Source organism: Lethenteron reissneri, chromosome 18 (assembly GCF_015708825.2).
Source record: "Lethenteron reissneri isolate LAM-NWPU_2019-01 chromosome 18, ASM1570882v1, whole genome shotgun sequence".
NCBI classification, from domain to species: domain Eukaryota; kingdom Metazoa; phylum Chordata; class Hyperoartia; order Petromyzontiformes; family Petromyzontidae; genus Lethenteron; species Lethenteron reissneri.
This window is the reverse complement of record NC_083796.1, coordinates 7,897,963-7,921,514: the sequence shown is the minus strand read 5'-3', so window position 1 is coordinate 7,921,514 and position 23,552 is coordinate 7,897,963. Positions and strand designations below refer to the sequence as shown.

The 23,552-nt window shown below is 47.2% G+C and overlaps 1 protein-coding gene across 2 annotated transcripts in view; it reads right to left on the bottom strand.

Moving 5' to 3' along the window:
- Window positions 1–4,209: 4,209 nt before the first annotated feature.
- Window positions 4,210–23,552, bottom strand: part of DAPK1 (death associated protein kinase 1) — a 77,341-nt gene continuing 57,998 nt past the window's right edge. For both annotated transcript variants that reach the window (XM_061553668.1, XM_061553669.1), the window contains 10 exons: window positions 21,674–21,772; window positions 17,820–17,897; window positions 12,696–12,927; window positions 11,453–11,641; window positions 10,568–10,765; window positions 10,138–10,276; window positions 9,440–9,560; window positions 8,314–8,502; window positions 7,624–7,959; window positions 4,210–7,085 (listed from right to left, as the gene is read on the bottom strand). In XM_061553668.1, coding sequence (XP_061409652.1) covers window positions 5,934–7,085; window positions 7,624–7,959; window positions 8,314–8,502; window positions 9,440–9,560; window positions 10,138–10,276; window positions 10,568–10,765; window positions 11,453–11,641; window positions 12,696–12,927; window positions 17,820–17,897; window positions 21,674–21,772 — 2,733 coding nt within the window. In that variant the 3' untranslated portion in view covers window positions 4,210–5,933. The remainder of the gene's footprint in view (window positions 7,086–7,623; window positions 7,960–8,313; window positions 8,503–9,439; window positions 9,561–10,137; window positions 10,277–10,567; window positions 10,766–11,452; window positions 11,642–12,695; window positions 12,928–17,819; window positions 17,898–21,673; window positions 21,773–23,552) is intronic.

Below are 23,552 nucleotides of genomic sequence, written 5' to 3'. Positions count from 1 at the left end.
TCCGTATCCGCCTGGCGGTCTACCAGCATAGGTTGTTATCTGGTGAAGGGGCAGTTACCCCTTTGTGTTGGTATCAATGTGTTGCCTCCAAGGAGTACGTCTGCGACTCAGTTGAACTCACTACATTTGTATTAGTCTGTCCCATTTTAGTCTGTTTATTACCCTTAAATTAGTTTTTTTTCTCCAAAATAGGGTTTTCACCCAAAAAGCGTGGTTTCAAAAATGTTTCAAAAGATAAAGTGCCCTCCTGGCCTGGATGCTATTGTTTTTGCTGTTTTCACGTCACGTTTTGGTTTCTTATTGCTGGAAAAAAGTCGCTTTAATCGTGGGTTCCAGAGAGAGTGCTCCCCCTCGTGGTTTGGAATTTCGGTAAAGAATGTCTTCCCCTCATTTTTTGTTTCATGTCTTCCTTGTCTCTTCAAATCACTCAGCTTTGGTCCTTCCTTGTTCAGTCATCTCCACAGTTCCATCCTCAATGTTGCTTACACAGGGGCCCATTCTATGTTTTAGGTATCTCCACAAGTTCCCTCCATGTATTTCTATCTTTACAACCAAAATTCTCAGTCACCCTGGATTCTTGCTTTAACCACACGTCCAGTTTTTATTTATTCACTTGCTGTTGCCAGGATTCGAACCTTGTCACAGATCGAGGTCCATTCAGGAGTTACCTCTCAACCCTCTGAGCCACCATGTTTCCACACAGACTTGGGCGGCTCTGCGTGGTGTAGAGTCTGCACTGCCCTCACGTGGCCGTTCAAGTTGGTTTGAAAATGAATATGCAAAAATATTCTAGATTTGAAGCTTTCGTGACTGCAAGGATTTATATTCTTAGGTTTTTTTCGGTGATACAGCTATCGTGCTGTGACGGTTCCACCTGAAGACGGAAGCTTGTGTTGCCTCCGAAACGTCGTGATTTTTTATTTTTATTAATTTAATTTTTTACCTACGTGACTTTACCGAAAAAACCTAAGAATATGCAAAAATCTATTTGTGGGATTTGAACCCAGCGTAGCTGCTACAAACACAGCCAACGTGACCACTGCACTAAACAGCCGTGGTGAATGCCCTTCATGCCCTGGTTATTAAATGCTCGCCCTGTCTTAATATTGCCGTTTCAAATTTATAAGTTAAAGAAGAGGCATAAAAACGTGACCCCTTCCTCTTAATACTTCTGATTTCTTTCATTTGCAAAAAAAGCTTTTAAAAAATAAGCAAGTATAATGCTGGTTTTGAACCGGAGCTGCCGTGACAGTGGAGACGAAGAACGTGGCCATGGCGAGATCCGGGAGTTGAATCTCGGTGGCGCTGAACTTCGTGGCGAAATGTGAACAACCCTCCGCAGAGACGCGCGCCTCTTCTCCCCGAGGGGAATTCTGCGGCGTTGGGCAGGGGATGGACCGAGCCCTTCGATACGATTGTCAAATCTTTATTGTACCCTATCGTTAGTGACTTTGTTGTACGGTATTTTCAGCAGTAATGGTGGGTTTGTGTGGAAATATTTAAAGATTTTTTTTATTTAAAGTGTGATTTAATTGATTATTTTTTCTTTCTACGTGACTTTACCGAAAGAACCAAAGAGTATATGTAAAGTATTTTTTTATTACAAAAAAGTAAAGATATTTAAGAAGGCATCCCCCAGCAGCCCACCACCTCTCACGAGCATGCCATCTACTAAATGCTCCCACAGCTGCTGAACGGATTAAATCGCTCCATCTCGCACGACACAGTCTCACCGCTACTCACCTCACCAGAGCATGCCGGGTGGTTTGGCCGTAGCAGTATTTGTGACCGCAGCGATACAATGTTAATTACTCAAATGAATAGGACCATATCAATGTGCCCAAAGGAGACAATGCTAACTCGGTGGGTATTGCTACCTGCCAAGGCTGATTCAGAAACACAGTGGCCATTGATTAAAACATTTCTAGAACATTAACTGAAAAGTGAGCAAAGAAGCGTGAAGAGATGCATGCTTGTAATTACATTGAGACACAAAGGTGGGAAACACGTGGATTAATTAGAGAGCGTGCCAGAGGTAGATGACTAATCTGGCTGTTGGTTGATGATGCTGGACGTAATTACTGGCGAAACGTACTCGAACTGTAAATGTGTTGTGGGTTTACTCTCCAACACACCGGTGTGCTGCACTCGTCACGAATTGGCATGTTTTGTTTACGTGACAAACCTTACTAGTTGGCTGTGTCGGGTGGTGGCGGGTTTAACGACACATTTACGCAATCTAACCCAAAAACCTCTATTATGGTCAATGTCTGACTACGTCGATGTATTCCTTTTTGATGTTTTCACAATTAAAGGAAGGTCAAACGTTTCGTTTTAAGCTCTTTGATGAACAAAAACCTGGGCCCTCTCCAACCGTCGGTGGCTACGTACGGTGCAAAAGAAGTTCAACATAAATGCGTGTGTATATAGTACATACTGCAGATAGTTAAAATTCTATCTGTGGAAAATAGACGCAAGTTTAACATTTGTTGCGTGTTGACCCAGAAACAACAGCCTTGTGCCTTTTGATTATTTCCTATTTTATTATAAATTATTCATAATTGTCTGCAATGCCCCCCCCTCCCACCAGAGGTCGCAATCGGGTACCCGATACCCGTACCCGGCCGGGTACCCGTTTGCGACCCTGGTGCGGCCGGGTACGGGTAGACCGTGAGTCTCTGGTGAGTAACCATTTGTCACTCATTTCCCAACGTCTTGTCTCTTCTCACAATTCAAGTTCCTAGAATCAACCCACCCGCGCCTGCAACATGGCTTCATCCCAGAGGTCGCAATCGGGTACCCATATTCTTAGGTTTTTTCGGTAAAGTCACGTAGGTAAAACATCAAAATTAATTGCCTCCGAAACGTCGTGATTTTATTTTTATTTTATTTTTATTAATTTTGATGTTTTACCTACGTGACTTTACCGAAAAAACCTAAGAATATGAATCCTTGCAGTCACGAAAGCTTCGAATCTAGAATCGGGTAGCCGTTTCCGACCCTGGTGCGGCCGGGTACGGGTACGGCCGGGTACGGGTATCCGTTTGCGACCCTGGTGCGGCCGGGTACGGGTAAGGAATCAAAGCCCGTTTGCGACCTCTGCCTCCCACCCGTCGTCACGGCTTGTGACGAGTGCGGCTGTGGCTCACAGCGCCCTCCGCTGGGGGCTGGTGGCGGCATCGCTCCAGCTGGACAAATTCAAACTCTTGCCATTCGATTGCTGCAAACCAAGAATTTGCATTTGTAAGTTCTATTAAAACGTAATCTATAACCTCGTCTATTATTTCTACAATAGTGCTCTTTGTTGCTGGGCTCCGCAACTTGTGATAAAAAATATATACAAATCTACCCGTCAAGTTGTAGTGATCAAGAGAATCCCATGACCTGCCGATATGTTGAACTTCTTTTGCACCGTACATAGCCAACCGTGATAATCGGAGGCTGTGATTACACCAAAAAAAACTTCATTTTCATGACACAATACTGAAAACAGCCTTTTTTCCTGTGATCAAACTCTTCACTCCTTACTGTACTTGGAAAATAGCTGGAGAGCTGTTAAGTTTCCACATGCAATTTGGCTTATTACATGTAATGACATAGCGCTGACTGTTGTACAGCAGCTGCAACTGCAGGTAGACACTGAGCGCACACAACGTTGAGTATATACACGGTGTGTGTGCCGGCAGGGCGGAGGAACTGGGGCAACGGTCACGGTAGACCTCGTGGGGAGGCCTCTGGAACCTTCTGGTGGGGAGCCAAGCCCCGCCGAAGGGAATAAAAGCAGCGGAGAGCGAGAGCTCCAGGCTGTCGGTTATGGGAGTGGACTCGTCTCGTCGTCGCTGTCGTTATCGCCGCCTTCGCCCGATGATTGCGCGGCCGGACAGTGGTTGGCCGTCTCGGTCGACGCCGTCGGTGCAACGCGGGCCGTGAGAGAGGAGGCCGGAGTTGGTGGCGTGAACACAACAATAAAATGGGAGGACGGTGCTTCCTGCGACTATCTCGTCTCCAACTGAGTGTGCGATGCACGATACCCGCACACACGCCTCGAGCAGAAGGAAGAAGAGACCTACGACACTACACAAGTATTGCTTTTATTAGACTGATTGGGGGAATAAACACAACGGGTGCACTCACAAGCATCATCTGCAAGTGGGTTACTTGTGGGCACTGCAGCGACCGACCCAATTGGCCATAAATATTACGCCGAGTACCACACGGGGAATACTGGCCCATTGCGTTCCTTGTGCCAGGGCCTATTCCAACCACGCCGTTGAGTGATTATGCTCAATAAAACCATACAAGAATTGGGACAAAACAATCATGACAAGTATTTGTATTTTTGGGAACCAGATTTTATTGCTGCGCTCTGGTTAAACTGTAACAGACATCATGGGATATGGACCAAGAATACAATTAAATTACACTTTTGAAAAAAATTGCTAACAAATTCAACTTGACACCTTTGTTTACATCACAACAGCTGCCAACAGAACACATTACAATCCATAACTCGCCAGCCTGACGTCACTGAATGCATTAACATATCAATTCCATTTTCCACCGCGACCTCATTTTGATTACACCTTGTATATGCATGATTCCATACAGGAAGACCCTTCGCTTATGTACAGCATGCTTTCATTTTTTTTTACACTTAAAACACATCAGATCTTCAAGCATGCACCGTATTCCCATGCTGCATACACTGTTATGGCAATACAGAGGTAGCTGAGCTCTTCTTTATTATAAATTGTTCCCTTTTCAATAAAAGACGAAGGCACTATAGATTTTTATGAAAACGGGGGAAGAGAAAACAAGCATTACAAACTCATCGGCAACGAGAGGGCACGGGGGTTACCCTGCGACCCGTTAATAAATTAGAGCCACGCCGGTGGTCCACAAGGAGCACTTTTCTTAAAACGAAAGTGTCTGTAACTCCGCCGAGAACAGAGCTATGGCTTTACAGGTAGAGCATGACCATCACCGCCGTGCCCAGCGACACGACCGCGTGCACGACCCAACCGATTCATCGGTGCGTGCCGCTCTCCACCACTCCATCTCCTCTATTGCGATGGGGCGCTTCAGTTGATCGCGAGATGTGCGGCGACAACGTGACGCCCCTGCTGTGGGTGACGGGCGGAGCAGGAGAGTGAGGCGGCCATGAGTAGCCTTTGGACAGGTGTCGTGCGCACGACACACGAGGCCTGGACACCCTCTAGGAAAACCTTTTTTGCAGAACACTTGATAACATTAATGCAAGCCAAGTGTGCACCTATCCACTGTGGCTTTACGGATTAAAACAGCATTAAATAGACCTAAAGTATTGTTTTGTGAAAAGCTAAAAATGGTGCATATTCATATGTACTGTGTATACACAAGCAGTGTTATTAGTCCAAAGCAGTTCACTATAAATGCTTTAGGCAGCCAGTTGGAGAAGGGTAAAAAAGTATACACATATAAAAGTATTAATTGGACACAATGCAATATTACTTTTGGATAACTTGTAGGAAACAAGAGTATGAGTGTTTACTCTAACACGACTCATTGGCTGTTTATAAATGCCGTATCTTGACTATGAATGACCCAATATGAAGCTCCTGCTAAAGGAACATGTCAGGGTGAGCAGCCAAGTTAATGCAATTACTTCCCTGGCCGTTGCCAAGAGCACCATGGAGCCACTTTTAAACACAACAAAGCAGCCCCTTACCCATTTGATTATGATGTTTTACTACACTTAATAACCATCTGCACACAGTCAAATGGCAAATGCATGCACAAAAAAACGTCCTGCTTCACTCGTGAGCATCGTCCACAGCTGCGTCGCTTCCTCATACAAAGAGTATTGCAGGCAAAAATGCTTGGACCCCCCCCCCCCCCCGCGTGTGATGGGAAGAATGAAAACAGCGTTCCGCCCAAGTGAGCGATCTGTCCGGTCATCTGGAGAGGGATGAGTACAGAGAGTTGTAGGAGGTGCCGGTGTTGCTGGAGGCAGCAGGAGAGTCCTGTCCGGTCACGGTGCCGTCGGGGTTTATGCGGAACACGGCCGTGAGCCTTACGAGGAGGTCGGCGGCGTCGCGCCGCCCCAGGTCACGCAGTTTACTCACGAGGGTGCCCACCGTGGCCACCCCGGCCCCCGCCTGGGGCAGCGGTTGTTGCGTTGTGGTCGTTGGCGGCGGAGAAGAGTCGTGGTTCCCATTCGACGTCGCCGCCGCCGCCGCGGCCGCTGTTGCGGCCGCTCGCTCGGCACTCACCCAGTGCCGCAGCACGCGGTCCGTGGGGCTCTCAGTGGCGCTCTTCCCATCGCGCGACTCCAACGTGGGCAGCAGCTCATCGAGCCCCAGTTTCATCGCCAACAGGCACCAGTCCTTGCCCATTGGGTCTTGCGGGTCCAGCAGCCGGGCGAGGCGCCGTCGGGCGTGCGGGTTGAGCTCCGACACGGGCTGGTCGAGGCCAAAGCTGCCGCGCGCGTACAGCTTGGGGCAGCCGAAGCACAGCAGGCTGGGGAAATCCTCGCGGTACTCGCCAAACGGGTTGCTGAGCCACGGCTCGCCCTGAGACCGCGCACGGTGGAAGTCGCGTGGCTGGTACGCCATGACGGGCTCCACGCGCTCTTTCAGTTGCTGGGGGCTCAGGTAGTGGCGCGTAATGGACAGGCCTGGCAGCGTGCCCGCGATGAGGCTCTCGGCCGTGCTGCACACGCCCTCCAGGAGCTCGTAGCAACTGGCGCGGTTCGACTCCGAACCGCGCACTCGGATCTCCACCGCCTGCCCGTTGACGGCCAGGAAGACGATGGCCTCGGCCGACCTTCCCGTGATGCGGGCCCCGCCGGCCCACAGCCGCAGCTCGGCCTCGGGTTCCGAGTTGGGGGGTACAGCGCCGCCGTTGGATGCAACCGCCCTCTTGCCGTCACCGCCACCGCTCTTTGGGGAGGAGGCTTGTGGGAAGCAGCGGCAGAGGCCAGTCTGCAGTTTGTGAAAGAGGCCGGCGGGGAAGGGGGCGGTGTGCTCCGACGCCTGGATGCGCACGCCGCCAAAGACGGCGCTTTCGTGCTCATCCTCCCAGCGCCGGTGCAGGCTGTCCGACGCCTGGGACCGGGGTCGTCGCATGATCACACACACACACATGCGCGTACGTCACAAAGAGAAGTGCAGTTGCATCTCAGAATAGGGCTGTCCCATGCTAGATTTAGGTGTTCTGCTGTTGCGTCACGTTTTAATTGCATGCAAACAAAAATTTAGTTAAATTCGATGCCTTGTTTATATGGCCATATCACTGCTATTCTATTAGATACGGAGTAGCTATGTAATTAAGAGTGGAATAAACTATGTAAGTATATCATGACTAAACAACAGAATGAGAACTTTACACTTTCATTATGAATAAATTTGAAAAAAATGGAAAGTAGGCATTCACAACCAGAGTTATAGATTCATGATTACTTCCTTTTGTGTTCGATCATGTAGGCCAAAAGCCTCCACATGCCAAAGCCAAAATAATCAAGTTGTCCCGTGGCAAATATGGCAATGGATTTGGTTTTTCAACAAACAGGAACGTTGAAATGCAAAGCAAATTGTTGGCTCTTTTACGCAATATTTTTAAACACCGCTACAGAACTGGCCCGACCTGCACGATGAGCGCGGGGATGGTGACCATGCCGGCGATGCCCGAGTCGGGATCGCGTGCGCAGACGTCCATGGCCTCCAGAAGCTGCAGTAGCTCGTCCGTCTCAGCCTCCGCTTCGCCCAGCAAGGCCTGCAGCTCGTCTGTGGCGTAGCGCCCGCGGTAGTGGTGCAGGGCGCGCCCGGCCAGGCTCCCGGTGCCGCCACCGCCCCCTCCGCCGCCTCCACCGGGCCCCGAGCCGTCGCTCGGCGAGAGGAGACGGCCGAGGACGGCCGAGCCGAACCAGCGTGGGTCCAGCAGCACCACGTCCTGCACCGTCTCGCTCTGAAATACGTGGATCTACCCGGGAAAGGGGATGCGACAAACGCCACTCCGCTTGACTCGGCCTCAAAAAAGAACAACTGCACCTTACGGTGAACAGTTCCGTGTGCGCTGTGTAGTCAGAAGTGAACAACATGGCATGAGGCAGGTGACACAAGCCATTGGGGGGGGGGGGGGGGGGGCAATGGCAAAACTATGAAGTGTGCAGGTAAGGCAACTGGAGTGGAGATCAAAGGCCAGAGGGGACTAGATGCCAGGCTCTGAAAAAGCAAGGACAGAGGTCCCACACGGTTCCTTGCCCCATTGCTCAAGCTAAGCACGCTAACGTCACTTCCTTGGGTGCATGGGATTGGGCGCAGGGACCCCCCTCACCTCGCCCATGCTGTGCAGCTGCTGTGCGGCCGCACGGACACCGTCTTCGCTTGCAAGGGGGTTGATCTGGTCGCGCACGTCGGCCACGAAGCTCTGCCACGAAGTGAGCTGCACGGAGCCGCATGCCTTGCGCCATGTGGGCAGCGCCGACAGAATCTTGTCGCAGAACACTGGCATGCTGGGGCACACCTGCCGTGGCAGAGGACATAGTCAGCGACAGCCCTGTGGACATTTCCTCAATTGTATTTTTTATTGATGCTTTCCAAACAAGTTTTAAAGTGTGAATGCATTGTCCCTGTCGGTCTGTAATTGTCTGTCTGTAACATGGGGTCACGATAACTCTCATAACAGTGATCCAATATTTCGGACATGTTATTATAAAGTTATGTTGCAATAAGAAACTTGGCCTTTAGAAAACCAGCCAAATTGATAAAAGGGTTTGCTCAATATTTGTTGTTATAAAAAAACAGAGCTAAATGGAGAAACCTTTTTAGCTAAAGAAATGATATCACATGCCATGCATGCGTCTCACCACCCCATGACGTTATTACGTGTGACGTTATCTACCACCATTACACGCCATATGCCGCATGTCAGCTCTTTATGCGGCTTAGAAGGCAAACTTATTTTTGCTCATTAAATAATTCCGTTGGAAAGTGTAACAGCATCCATGCAAATGTCAGATTTTTCTTCCTTATTTTGTATAACATTATTCTTCTAGAATACAAGTCTATTTTCTGTCTACCCTTGTCTCTCAATGACATTTTCCCAACTACATGACTAATTTATACTTGTGAAGTGTTGACAGTTGTAATCTGAATGGTTGAGATAGCATGATACAAATTGTTCGCTGTAAACTTGAAACAAGGAATTGGTGAATTATTCGATTACAAATTACCAACCGGTGTTGTTTGAAAACTCGAAAAAAATTGTGCTTAAACAACATTAAGGGATTTTCAAATAAGCTGCCGAAATGTATAGTTGGCAAAAAATGTCAAAAGGATGATTCAAAAAGCAAAATGGGCCAGTGTACGAAAATTATGCCCACAAAAAAGTACGAACTTGGGGCTTCACATTTAAACCGAGAGGCAGATTCTACGGCGATTCCGAGCACCAGGAGACGTACAGCAGTGATCTGGTTCTTTAAATCCAGCAGGTGATTTCTTAGTAACTTCATATCCTTGGACTGTGCGGCTGTGGCGTCCAGCACAAACAGGCGGTCTGAGATGTCCAGGTCATAGCCAAACCTGTGGACGCACAGTCAATCACGCTCAATTCACTAGAAGATTACAGTTAACATTTAATTCGCAGCATCAGAAAAACCCAAGTTATCCGATATACTTTAGGGTTTTTTTTAGCATCTAAACGTGACCACATCTCAAGATGCTATATAGAAAGGGGGGCATATTTCACAGATGAAATCAGTCAAGCCTGACTGCTGATAAGGCACTGTGTGTCGAATCGAGACCAGAGTTTGCTTTTATTGAACTAATGCTGCCGAAATTATGGACTCCCAGATGACGTTGTGATTGATGGGAAGTAAAAAAAACACATTTTTGAGACGGATATATAGAGGATATATATTGTCTGCTTATTCAATTGCATTATTTATATTTTCCACAATGCCGCGAATGGACATTTTGTGCTATGTACTATAACAAAGAGAGTTCAAGACAATGCGATCAGCAGAGGGATTGTGCAACACTCGGACAGACAGGGTCACGAATCCACATGGGTGTGTGAATATGAATATTCCCAGTTAGGAGCAGAAGAGTGCCCCCCCCCCCCCCGTTCACCCAGCTCCTGAATCCCCCCCCAACCCACCTGTTGCGCACTTCCTTGATCAGATGGACCCCAGAGCCATAGGCGAACTCGCCCGTGTTACTCCGCGGGCAGTTCACCAGGTCGGCGTGCGTGCCCACAAGCACCACCTTGAGTGGTGTGTGGGGGCGCCCACAATACGCTGCACACGTGGAACGCACACGCATGCAAAGGTTCCTCCCAATTAGTCCCCTGAATATTGAGGCCCGGTTGGGGCAAGTGTTGTCGTTCTCTCGCAAGGGTAACAATAATAAAAAAATATATGCATTGCAATTAAATAATTCTGAAAAAAACACTGGTTGATTGGCAGGTCATCTGTGGTGGGGTAAAGTGTGGGTGCTCCCACCTCTTCCAATATGTCTCGAGGCCGTTCCACCAGCAGTGGCAAGAGCAATACATTGTTTCTTATGGCAACCCGGCGAAAGGCCCTTACCGATGGACTCTTGCAGCGGCCTCAGGGACTTGAGGAAGTTGAGCCAGAAGACGAGATGGCTGAGCTGCGTCTCGTAGGACGTCTCAAGGTTCACGATCACCACGTGCACACTCGTGGTGTCATCGCCCGCAAAGTGGTCGTAGCTGCAGAAGTAGACGGGGTTTCCGGAGAACTCCCACAAGCTCAAGTCGCCCACGCCTGCCGTACACGATCACGGGACAGGGACGGAGCGCGGTGGTAAGCTGCCGGCACTCGCACAGTGGCACTACGTCGTTCTCTGCCACCACCGCCACCCCCCCCCCTCGCCCCCCCCCCATGCAAGCCTCGTGGCGTGCATTGGAAAATAATAACCGCGGAGAGACCGTGGCACGCGGAAAAGCGTTACGACAGGCGTAAATTGGATTAGTCACTTTTGCTGCGCAAAACTTAAAACTTTAAGTGAAAGCCGTCGCTAATTCTGCTGCTAAGTGCGGTGAGCTGCTTGACGCGGTCATGATCTCGTGTAATTGATTGTGAGCTTATCATCCCGTTAACCACACATGAACAAGTGCTTTAGATGCATGAGCGCAGCTTGTCACCCCAGCGCTTAGCGTTGTAATTTCCAATGGAAGTCTATGGTACGTCGCAGATTATAGCAGGAAATACACAGATTGTGTATGACAGCCGACAAAAAGCTGGTTTTGTCCAAACTTTGGCATAAGTCATCAAGACGTACTGGGGCATGAGTTGAACCGACATTATGGCTCTCTATATGTAAATATCACCGCTAAACATAAACATTAAAGTAGCAAAGAGAGTAACGGGTTGTAAAATTCACAGAGAGTTTTTGTATTGTGGAAAGCAGCGCGGGCGGATCGCACGCAGACGTGGGGGTCTGAGGCTTGCCGTTGACGTTGCCGTTCTGCACTTCAATGGCGCGCGTCGACTGCTCGTCGAACGGGAAGCTGGAGGTCTGCGACGGCGACACCAGGGCTCCCAGCATGCCCTTGGACATGCTGGGCTCGAACATCATGCTGCGACTCTTCACGCTCACGTTCTCGCAGCCCGCGTACAGGTTGGCGATGCTTGATGAGCCTTTGTGTGGGACGAAGAGCAGGTGAGTGGGTGGATAGAGATGGGGCACACAGGAGTGGTAAATTCATTAAGAAATGGCACCGTAATGTTATATCGCCTTGAAATGTTGCCGAGGTGGGAGTCCTATTTGAGGGGGTGGTGTTATCCACTATGAACTTAAGCCTCGCGCTAAAGACCAAAGGGTCATGAAGGCAAGGCTGATAATCCTGCCACACTTTGCCTTGTTTCTTAACACTAACCGAGACCCAATGGAAAATGAAGTCTGTGCTCAACTGATCCTATACCCAACGTACGGTAAAATTAGCGGTGTTAAATTAAACAGACGGCAGTGTCCTCAAAACGTGGAACTCGCGCATCGCCTCTCGACATGACGAGAACCATGGCGATGCTGCTTTTCATGCTGCGTCTCATCACCGGAACTAAATAAAACATGTCATTGTCCTGTCACTTCTGATTAACACTCACAGTAGCTGCAAACATAAAGTGGGACTGATTGGACAGACCAACCCAACCTCTACGAACTCCAACTCTCACTCTTCCAGAGGGTGAACGGGGCTACTAGCATTGCCATATTATATTTTATTATATGATATATTACATTTTACGTGACGATTGTCATATTCGTTTTCCATAACTTTCTAATTGTATTTAACATGTTAATACTTTTTTTGTGCCTTGATGTACAACTTAACAATTGATATAATTTATAATGCACGTGCTGTCAGGTTACGCGAAACTTTATAAAAAATAAATGAACCACAAATATGATGATGTCACAACAGCCATGCCCATCAATTACTCCAACAACAGTTTACACCGCACGAAGTTTGTGGTAGTAATTTCAATGCGATCAGCATGGACCTCATATCGTAGCGATATATTTTAGAATCGCTATATCGTAGAAAACTCTACATCCCACAGCATTGCCTGCCTACACAGTGGTGGCAGTAGAGGCGGTGGTGGTGGCGATGATGGTGGTGGTGGGCGATGGCGGCGGTGGTGGGCGATGGCGGCGGTGGTGTTGGCAGTGGTGGCGGCGATGGCGATGTCGTACTAGGTGTCTTGTGTGTGGAGAGCACGGCGGGGAAGCGTGACGAGATGGAGGAGCCAGCAGACGCAAGTCGAGGCCGCCGCCGCCTGAACAGCCCCCGCAGGAGGCCACACTTGAGTGACTCGATGAGCGTGCTCTTGCCGCTGCCCGCATAGCCAAAGAACTTGAGTTTGATCCGCGGCTGTGGCGTCTGCGTGGCGCGCAGCTGCTGCCCGTACTGCGCCCGCTGTCCCTCCTGGCGCGCGCGTGCGGCAAGAACGTCGGCGGTTATCACAGGCACGATCATGCTGCACATTTATCCACATGTCACGTCGATGTGACGACGGGGATGGGTGTGGGGGGACCCATCTACTAACAGGGATTGCTCAAGATGCGTGCACCATGTGTGTAAGAGTCAATGTTGTAGACGTTTTGCGTGGTCACTCCAGACAATCGAGGCAATGACACTCATCTTAATACAGTAAAACCTTGGATTGCGAATAACTTGCTCTGCGAGTGTTTTGCAAGACGAGACAATTTTTTTAAGAAATATTAATTTGATAAACGAGCGAGGTCTTGCAATACGAGTAGTACGTGTTTACGCTTTGTCACAACTCATATAGGAGTGCTTTGATATGTGAGTGCTTTGGATTACAAGCACGTTTCCGGAAGGAATTATGCTCGCATACCAAGGTTTTACTGTCTTAAAAACTAAACATTTTTACAAGCCCAGTCGAATGATGTCGAATATCTTGCTGTGCAATAAATGTATAATTCTATAGGAGTACATGTTTTCGTATATTGTAATTCGTCCATTGTACTGCAAAGACGACGTTATTGATTTCAACACCAGTGATCAAAAACTGTAGTCAGTCTCTTCACAACCCTTGGATTTTCATCCCATGTATATCGAATTCTTTTTTTATTTAAACCTGCATTCCCCCAGGGCGAATGAATCAATCGTAACCAAAACACAAAAAAACTTCTGCAACCTGAAATAATTGTTAATTAGGATGCTATACACATCACTACTTTGTTGTGTATAATTGACTTTCACCAATTCAGCCAGAATGGATCCAATCTCATTTGATCTGAGAAGTTGTGCTCGACTGATCCTGTATCGTGCCAGGATGGGTGACCACCTTGCACAAACGGGTTGCTAAAGGCTTGGCTACTGCGGGGTTATCTGCAGGATAGTGCAGCATTCTTGTGCTGCACATCTTTGCTCCCAGATCTCTACCCTTACCTTCACTGCTAATCGACACTGACCATTGAAGGGAAGTACGGTCAAATATTGCCCACGACCAGCAATGAAATCCAACAGTGTATTGACAAAGAGCTGTACCTATATATACGTGCACGTGTGTATCCCCGTACTGTATATCAAGGCCATCGGAGTGTAAACTACTGCACTTTGAAATACATACAGCGGGGTGTGTGCTTGTGCCTTTGGGCGGTCCGTACCAAACTCCATAATTACACAACAGACTGAGAAATTTACTGCTTCTGGTTAATAATTTAAAGAACAGTCATACTGGCTGTGGCTGGGAAGTACGGAAAGTTATTTGATTAATGGTTTACAGATAATCCCATGGAGACGTCCATCATTTATGCTCAGACAAGTCATCTTCGTCTGCTGAAAAAAGTGAATAAGAGTTTTTAAAATATTATAGTGGCCCAGATGGCTCAAGAACGAGCAATGGTGTAATCCTGGGCTTAAATCTTGGGTTTCAGCCACGATTGACTAAACAGAGTTCTCAAGTGTAACAAATTCATGGCCTTAGTCTGATAAAAAAAAAAACTATATTAACACTAAATTAGTCTTTGTCCAATTCTGCAACTTAAAAAATGTCAGTTTGGCACGTGATGGATAATAATTCATGGCATGTACTACAGAGCAAAAAAGAGAAAACATTTGAAAAGGTTTAAAAATTCCATACACATCACCCTCGTTACCATACTGCTGAGCTTCAACAACTGATGGCAGACAGTGCTACAACGACCGCCGGGTGATATCAATCTTTGTGACAACTTAAGGAAATTACAGGTTACAGTATTTTTACGTGTAAATAATAACTGAGCCAAAAGGTGGCGCTGTTGTTTCCCGCAAACGTGCAAGCAATGGCTCGTGCAGGTGGTGCAGCATGAGATGAATGCACACAACACGGCTCAGAGGCAACACTTGAAAATGCAGAATGAGAAGCCCATTTGGCCAATCACATGACAGTGGTTGCCATTTTACTGGTCACACTGGCAAATCAAATGATTCAAATCAAAAGTCTGGCATTTTGATGGTAAAAAATAGGGTTATCAGTGAAAGCATACCCTTTTAAATATGAAGCACTGGACTGTTTACAAATCTAAATCTTGAAATCAAAACCAGTGGTTCTCAAAGTGTGGTCCCCAGCACAACAGAGGCGGTCCCCTTCAGGTGACCCGTGGGCTGATGCAAATGCAGGCTGATCCGGACAATAATGCCAATGTTTATACCTCTTGGTTTGGACATTAATGTTTTACTTACGATTTTTTATTTTAGAAATGGAATTCGGTAAACTACCCTAACCCTAATATCTAAATGACTTCCCTAATAAAGAAAACAGAGAGAGTGTTTAAAAAAAGTGTTTTATGTCCCGGTAATAAGAATAATTGTGTATTTCTGGTATTTAGAGATAAGCGAAAACATTTTGTCACCAGGGGTGGGGAGGCTGGGTGGTCCGTGTAAACGTTTGCATCGGGCTGAGTGGTCCACAGGCCAAAAAAGTTTGACAAACACTGCTCTAAATCGACTTGACATGGTATCTTTTTTAAACAAGCATTCATGTAGAATGAACTAATACTTCAAGATACAACACGACGGGACGTGGATTTGATTCCCGGCCAACAGCAATGGTGAGTGATATCGGAACTGGTCAAGGGCAACCCCTCTCTGCCCGCATGCATCTTCACAAACCCACATTGAGCAGGAAAGGGAAGTATGGTTAGACAACCACCACAGCTAACAACAAAACGGCACGCATTTGTCAATAACACTGCCTTAAAAGGAGAAATATAATTTACCTTAAGAGCAATGGCTCTTCTTCATACCAGATTAAAAAAGACGGCCTTCATTGACAAAGGCCTATAAATGATTATAAAATATTACAACGGCATTTCCTCCACGTGCATCATTCGGATAGCTGATGCAATGGAACAAGCGGCGGCATTAATACGACCCTGGACACGTCGCCACCCATCGCCGCCCCCCACTCTCTCATCACCCACTCGCCCCTCCGAACCCCACTCATCCCCCCACCTCCAAATAAAGACCATGGACCTACAACCCCAGTACGTAATGATTTCTTTTAAGGACCTCAAGTTGCTGCACCGCAGGCAAGCAAAGTGTTAACAAAACCGCGTTGGCAATTGGTGTCAAAAAATATCTCGCCGGCCACCCTGAATTGTCTGATCCGATCGCCAGTGGCGTCCACACCATGCCAAACACTACCGCGTTGTGCAAGATGATCACGACCACATGACAGAACATATTTTCAAAAACCACACCCATGTGTGCTTCTTTAGGATTTCAAGCAATTCATTACAATTTAACAGACTAAAATGCACACATGCACACACACGTGCATGTAAAATGGCACTCGGACAAATACGATTCGGCCATAATCCACACGAGCCTCTCGCGCCTGATACATAATTTGCATTGCCATTGTTAGATGCAGGACTGGACCATAAATGCACGGGAAGTGCAGCATGAACAATGGATCATCTTGAATTGAAAGAGATTCCTGCAGAGGCGACAGGCTTACCCCTGAGCCCAGCCCCCCCCCCCCAACACTGTATGGGCCACTGTGCTGCAGCCCAATCCACCAGCAAGCGCAGCAGCAGCAGCAGCCCTACGAGCGCCGAATCACAAATGTGCGCGCTTCCCAGCGGACGAAGCGAGCCTCTTCTTTCAATGACCGACTAACCGGCTGAAATCATTAAACAGCTTTCCAATTATGCTGCCACGCCGAGCTCTTAGTTATTGAAGCTGCTACTTTTTCAGGTCCTAATTTCCCCAACAGGATACCGATTCATCCACCGTGAAAAGATTGTAGAAAGGGGTGGGTGTTGTTACGTGTTTATGGTTTCTCTTTTTGCTCCACAGCTCTCAAATTAATTAAAAAGGACCTCCACAAAGGGTTCAACAAGCCATCAATCAGCGGGTGTGAAACTGAAACATCCCATGTCGATGTCGTCTTTTGAGGCCCAATAATGCGCTGGCGATGTCGCGCAGCGCCACGGGCAGCGTGTGGGAAACGCGTCCCCGCCGCCCACTCCGACCCCCAGCACCGTTTTGTTCGACGCTGGCGGGCACTCTCTAGTAATGCGGGCTGCCAGCCAGTGCCGGCAAGAACGCAGAGGGCTCCGCGCGGCGCTTGTGCTGGCGTGATCGCCATAATCCCGGGAGCCACGCACCAACAGGGCGGAGTGCCAGCTCGGGATCCGTTACAAGGCCCCAGGGTAGCGTTGCGGGGGCAGCAAAGCCGCTAGACTTGGAGACGCTGGCGGTCGTGGGTCGCTGGGAACGTCCACGCATTGTGGGGTTGTGGCGCAAGATGTCGCCGTACGTAATCTTCCCATTTAATTATTTATGACCGTGACTTGCTAATGCGTAAGGGGGGTCCCACCTCCCCCCGCCCACCCACCCGTGTGTAGTGTTTGGGGTGAGCGGAGTCCAAGTTAGCACGAGCGAAAAAGGGAGGACGTGTGCGGATGGGCTGGTGGGGGCAGTACCTCCACCGTGGCTTAGAGATGTCTGTCTGGCGTATTGGGCCCCATAGGAATGCAGTAAACTGCTCAACATCATTTCTGGCATTGATTTCGTTTTTCCCCTGATAACTCACCCCCCCACACATGCAATGTTAAAGCATGAAATAACAAAAAATACATGGAATGTATATCTGAAGTCAACGTTGCTTTAATGAGCATTATCATCATGGTGTTATTGTTTCGTTAATTTTACAATTGGCATTTTTTTATATTAAGTGTTTTATACTGGACGATAATATAACAAGGGACAGGAATCCATAAGCATATCCCAGAATGCCATTACACAGCTGTAGCCCCTGGGAAGCAAGTGACTCTCGGCCTGGAGGTACAGCGGAGGGTTACCTTGCGGAGACGCGAGAGGAGCCGCACCACCTCCGTATGTCCCTCCGTCTTCGCCAGCTCCTCTGCAGTGAGCCCTTCCTGGAGTCGTTGTTTTTTGCCGGAAAACAATAAGAACAACACATCGTTAGAGCTGATAACGCTGGTCACACTTTTTCTGGCATAAGGTATTCCAACGGTTCTAAGGTAATTGTGGGGTGCTGATTCCAAATCTGGCATTAGTTTTTGTCTATCACATCAGGTTTTTGAGATATCAAATATTGCATTTTCAATAAAAACTGCAGAAGAAAAATATTAAATAAATGTGGATATCTACATAAATTGATATTATAAACACAGTATCCTAAAAATACAGCACAATATTTTAACACTAAAGCAGTCACTGACTCGCAACAACTTGCAATCATAAGTGACAGAGTTAATTTCGGGTAAAATCAATGAAAATGGGGTATACCGATAACATAAAAATGAGATGTGATAAAGCAAATCTGAGATCAGATTTGGAACCAGCGCCCTGAAATGAGTCTAAAACAGCTGCAAAAGTCCAGGTCAGAATTTTTTTTTTTTTGTTGACCAGTGTAATTCTACTGAAAGACCTTTGTCCATATTCGCTGAAAAACGTAATACAATATTTAAAAAAAGTAAATATACATCATCTTTAGCCATGATTTATCCACTGCTGGATGAAGGCCTGCCCATGTTTTCTTTAATAGTCCTTGCAATACCATGCAGGTGCATATCAGCGAATTTCACTGCTCCCTCTCAGCAATCGTCATGTTCTTGTGTGCATTATCTACATTGGCCACTTCGTTTAACGAGTGAATATGTTTGTAATTTGCATTTGTTTTGTGATCCATGTGCTCCTCTTTTTTTCTCTCAGTGCAATTCCCACCATGCACCGCTCCTCCATGCTTCATTTTGACCTTTCAGATTTTGTCTCTGAAAAGGACACTATGATGAAAATGTCGTATTGCTTCTATTATGTCACATGGCTGGCAGGTAACTCAAATAAAGTATGACACAAGGTCGCGTGCTGTACACACATTACTCAACAGGAAGGCCAACGGGTCCAAGGCCATGGGTGGTCCCTACCACCAACTACCACACAACTTCTCTCGCCGCCCCTGCCGCCATAACTTGATACACGTAATATCGGCTCACAATTCTGGCCACAGCTAATGATTCCCATTGTGCCACGGCAACCGACAACCATAGTTACGGCAGCTCGCACGCCATTGGCGGCGAGGTGACACAGAGGTCGGCCCCTGATGCCAAGTTGAACCGGTTCATAGGATGCAGCAGGGCTGAACATTCATGAACACTCATCACTTAGCAAGTGTGTTGACTTATGAGATGTTCCGAAGCTGGGAAGCGATGAAAGCCATATATATATATGACGTATTCTTCGGATTATAAGCAACTTCGCAAAGTAAGACCCACCGCAAACTTTGGTAGACATTTTGACTACCCTTGGACTGCATGTGTTTACTTAAACTTTGGGGTCATTATGATAAATGTGCGATTTGTAATGGGCAGAATATAGTACTGTGGAGAGCTCTAGAGGGTATTCGGCAAACTCTTCCACGCTGGCCGGATGTCCTGGAAGTGCCCACACTTTACCCCATTACGCACGATCTTCCTGCTGATGAGTAACTGTGGCCGTACCCCCCCCCCCTATTTGTGCTGCTCAGTGGACAAAGGTGGAATTTGCAGGAAACAGCAGCGCCACCTTTTGGCTCCGTTAATATTTATATGTGAAAATATAATTGATTTTAGTTGTCACGAGGATTTTTGTCACCCTACGGTTGTTGTTATTGTTGCTGCTGCTGTACTGTCTGCCATCACTTGTGAAGCTAAGCAGTATGTTAACGACGGTGATGCGTATCACGATTTTTTTTACATTTTCTAATTTTTCTCTCTCTCTCTTTTTGCCAAATAGTATTTATGATTCATGGAACTCTACCCGTTTCAACTGTCTTGAGGGACATGTAAAAAAATACTGTGTTGCAGGGCAAATTGGCGACGAGCACAGAGTCAGCAGCTGCAAATCAGATTGGTTTTGCAAGGAGCCAGAGAGAGACGCAACCAAGGACTCTTCCCCGAGGCTGCCACGGAGGCGACGGGGGTCTGGCATGGGGCTCGGCACAAACCTGCCTTTCCGGCCTCGCCACCGCCCTCGGCTAAACGCGCCATCCCATGCACAGCAAATCGTCCTATTCGGTTAATGGTAATATTATTAAGGGTTTGGTAAAGCCGACAGTGTGGAACGCGATTTATACAAAATTACATTAAGATGACGCTTTGCGGAAAAATTAATCTCAGCGACGTGCTTCTAAGTGTTGCCTTTCAAATGTAATGATGTATTTCTTAATCCTCCAATGTTTGATTGCATTTTGTGGCTTTCGTGAATGTAATTAATGGACGTTCTTAAAGACCAAAGTCATTGTTAGTCGTGAATGAAAAAAAGCTACAACAGATGGTGTTTTAAATTCAGCAGCGTGTTCCACTGCGGTGCTTTAGTTGTAGCTGTTGGCCTGGTGCGAGATCCCTGGCTGTGTGGCTGTGTTTTCATTGTGTAGATGTTGGCCATCAGGCTCTATTTGGGTGGTGTATCTGCTAGCTGGGTGGCTATTTTCTTTGTGTATCTGTTCGCTGTGTTGCTGTTCTTGTGGGTGTGGGGCTGTTAAATGTTAAGAGACTGCTGTTAGCAGTGTAGTACATGTACGAGTGTAAACTGAAACTAAATGTCCACTCCCGTGACCTGCGCTATAACAGATACATGACAGAACATGCATGCAAAATATCTGGAAAGGTGGCACTGTGCTTAACTAATATTTGCCTATTTGGAATTTAAAATCCTGGCCGTGGAATGAATCAACCCATCATGCTTCCAAGGTGATCAAATAAATACCACTTGGTGTGAACTTAATAGTGCACATCCTACAGAGATACTTGGCCTCCAAACATTGCAATGTGGAATTTATCAACCACTGACTAAAGGTCATCAATGGAGATGAATACCACCCAATTGCTCATTTAGACCTAGACATATTATTGACGCTGGAAGAACCAAATGAGCTTAGCAGTTATTTTACACAGGTGTCCAGCTCAGGCTGGTCGGCAAATGGTGGAAAATTAAGATAGAATTTGATTTCATAAACACAACGTTTCAGACTCTGCTTTGTGCCCTCTGGGTGAGGGTGCTATATGTGTTGTGCTTGTTCATCTGTTTTGTGTGCTCTGGGTATAAGGCTAATACGATTTCAACCTGTCCTGGATTAAGCCAGGATCGTCCTCTGTTTGTGGTAGCTCTCAGAGGAAGTCGGCGAGTCTTCCCAGGAAAAAAAGAATGTTTCTGGAAAGTTGTGTAATCATACACCACTGAAGACAATACAAGTCCGCCATGGTAACAAGATGTTAACTACCTCGCCTGGTATACAGGAGGTCGTGGGTTCGATCCCGACCTTGATGCCTGTATATTTGGAGTTTGCATGGTCGTGTGGATTTTTCTCTGGGTCCTCCGGTTTTTCCCTCCACATTTAAAAACATGTGTTTAAAAGTATTTGGCTACTATCAATTCCCACGTGATAAGCCACTTCGTTGAGCTATCAATTGTGGCCAAGTCGCTTCTGAAAAAGAGCTAGAGGGCTGAATGGGCCTTACCTGGTAAAATAAAAATTGTTTAGTTTAAAGTTTACAATTACATACACGTCATTCTTCACTCGTCCAGTGTTGTGAGAGATATGTCCCAGTGGTAACCCTCAAGGCGACACGTGCCAGTGGTTTTGAGGCTACTTACACGCATGCGGCTGTGTGCGTGCGCCGAACGCACCGCAGGGCCGAGGGGCCACACTTACATTGCTGAGCACCTCCAGGCTGGCACCGACCACGCACAGCTGCCGCACCACCTCCAGGTGACCGTGGTGGGCCGCCAGGTGCAGGGGCGTGCACCCATGCTGCGCACAAGAAGAAACAGCCACAACGGAAACTCGCAACGTGCAGGACAACAACCCGGCAGCTCGCGGGAGGGAGCTTCAACATGTCATCCCACTCCCGGATGAGGGCATGCGGGTCGTGGGGGTTATTTGACCACATATCAACAATGTTGGGTGAACGCATGTCAGTGAAGATGGAAAGTTTGGAATTGGGACCATAGAGGAACACGACAGTAATTTATTTTTCTGCACTGCTTCAAGACATCACGGCTATGAAACTACCCTTATGTAGACTTCACACACTTGCAGCCACTGAGCTCAATGTTACACCTCCTCACTCCCGACGCTTTTGGCTAAGATATCACAGTGTAAGGAAGCTACTGTAATGTGCAATTAACTCACACTTAAATGCAAATAAGACGCTGCGGAAAGGATGATACACCGCTAACTCAATAAGCTTATGAAAATCTGATCTGACAGACAAACGCACCCACCAGAGATGCATACCCAACTTTTGCTTTAAAATACAGGGAAGAAGTGCATCTTAGAATAAAAAAATACAGTAATTGCCTCAAATCACACCACCAAGATGGAGCAACGTGCTGGGCAATCACAGGTCTTGAAGTGGCTGCACTGCCCTGTTTGTACTGTTGCCTCAGTAAATATTTGCCAGTGGGATTTATTTTCACTGCATGTACTTTGTCTAAAAAGCCAAGGTGTTTGAAGTGGGTAGTCCTCTGACTGAGGATACAGGCGTCAATACTAAAAGTGATAAACCTTACTCAGTCCTGCTGCATGTGTAATGAGCAAAAATCATGTGGCTTCTTCTAAGCCCAAGGTAAACTAAACGGCCTTGCTAAGCATGTTTATACGGGAGATGCGAGCTCCAGCTGCGATACGTACACACAGGTGCCCTGGTTTGAATTACAAAGAGGCAGTTACACTTCAAGCCAACTGTCATACATCAAGGTGTCATTGCCGATCAAGTCACTCCGCACCTCCGCGGTGATCTGTAACTGTTCCCCACTCCACCTGTCCATAGTGAAAGCCGACACAACTGAGCAAAGAAAACTTAGTCGGCTGTGCGATGCCAAATGACTGCCGGGAAAGGATCTCTGTGATTTTTAAGTGGACAGCAAGAGGTGTGGGAAGGCCTTTTTAAAATTAAAATAAAAGTTGACAGTTGCATAAAAGGCCGTTTAAAATCTGCCCTATCTCATTGTTTAAAATACCATAAGACATTTTGCGATGCCAATCGTACATACAAAGCGAAACCTAATGTTTACGACGGCGAGTCGTCATAAACCGAGCACGCACGACGATAACGCCCACTGTCAATCAGAGACAGGAGGAGTGCCTGTACTTCGCATATTTCTTTCAATTCAATGATGAATTCCAAAGAGGAGCGGCCTCCAAATATTTCACAAACCACCATACCACCTTTGCTAATCCTGCGGATCATTTTTTTTCTTCTTCTGGACCTAACCCGACGGAGCTGCATTCCGCTGCATTCCACGGCAAGTGCCTCTGAGCGTGAGAGTTGAGTTGGCGTGCGTGATTTTAACCTTTAGGACGCGCGACACACGAGTTTGACCCTTAATAGAGAGCACGGGGATATATACACTCAGCACGGGTGGATCAAACATAACTCCTTGTTTTACTACACATAATTATCACAATTAAGTGGTATTGTGGCCAATAATACGGGAGCTACTTGACATTATCCGTGTAATGATGCACCACTTCCTCGATTAAAATTACGAATTCCACGGACTGCATCGTGCACGTGGACAAATTGGTG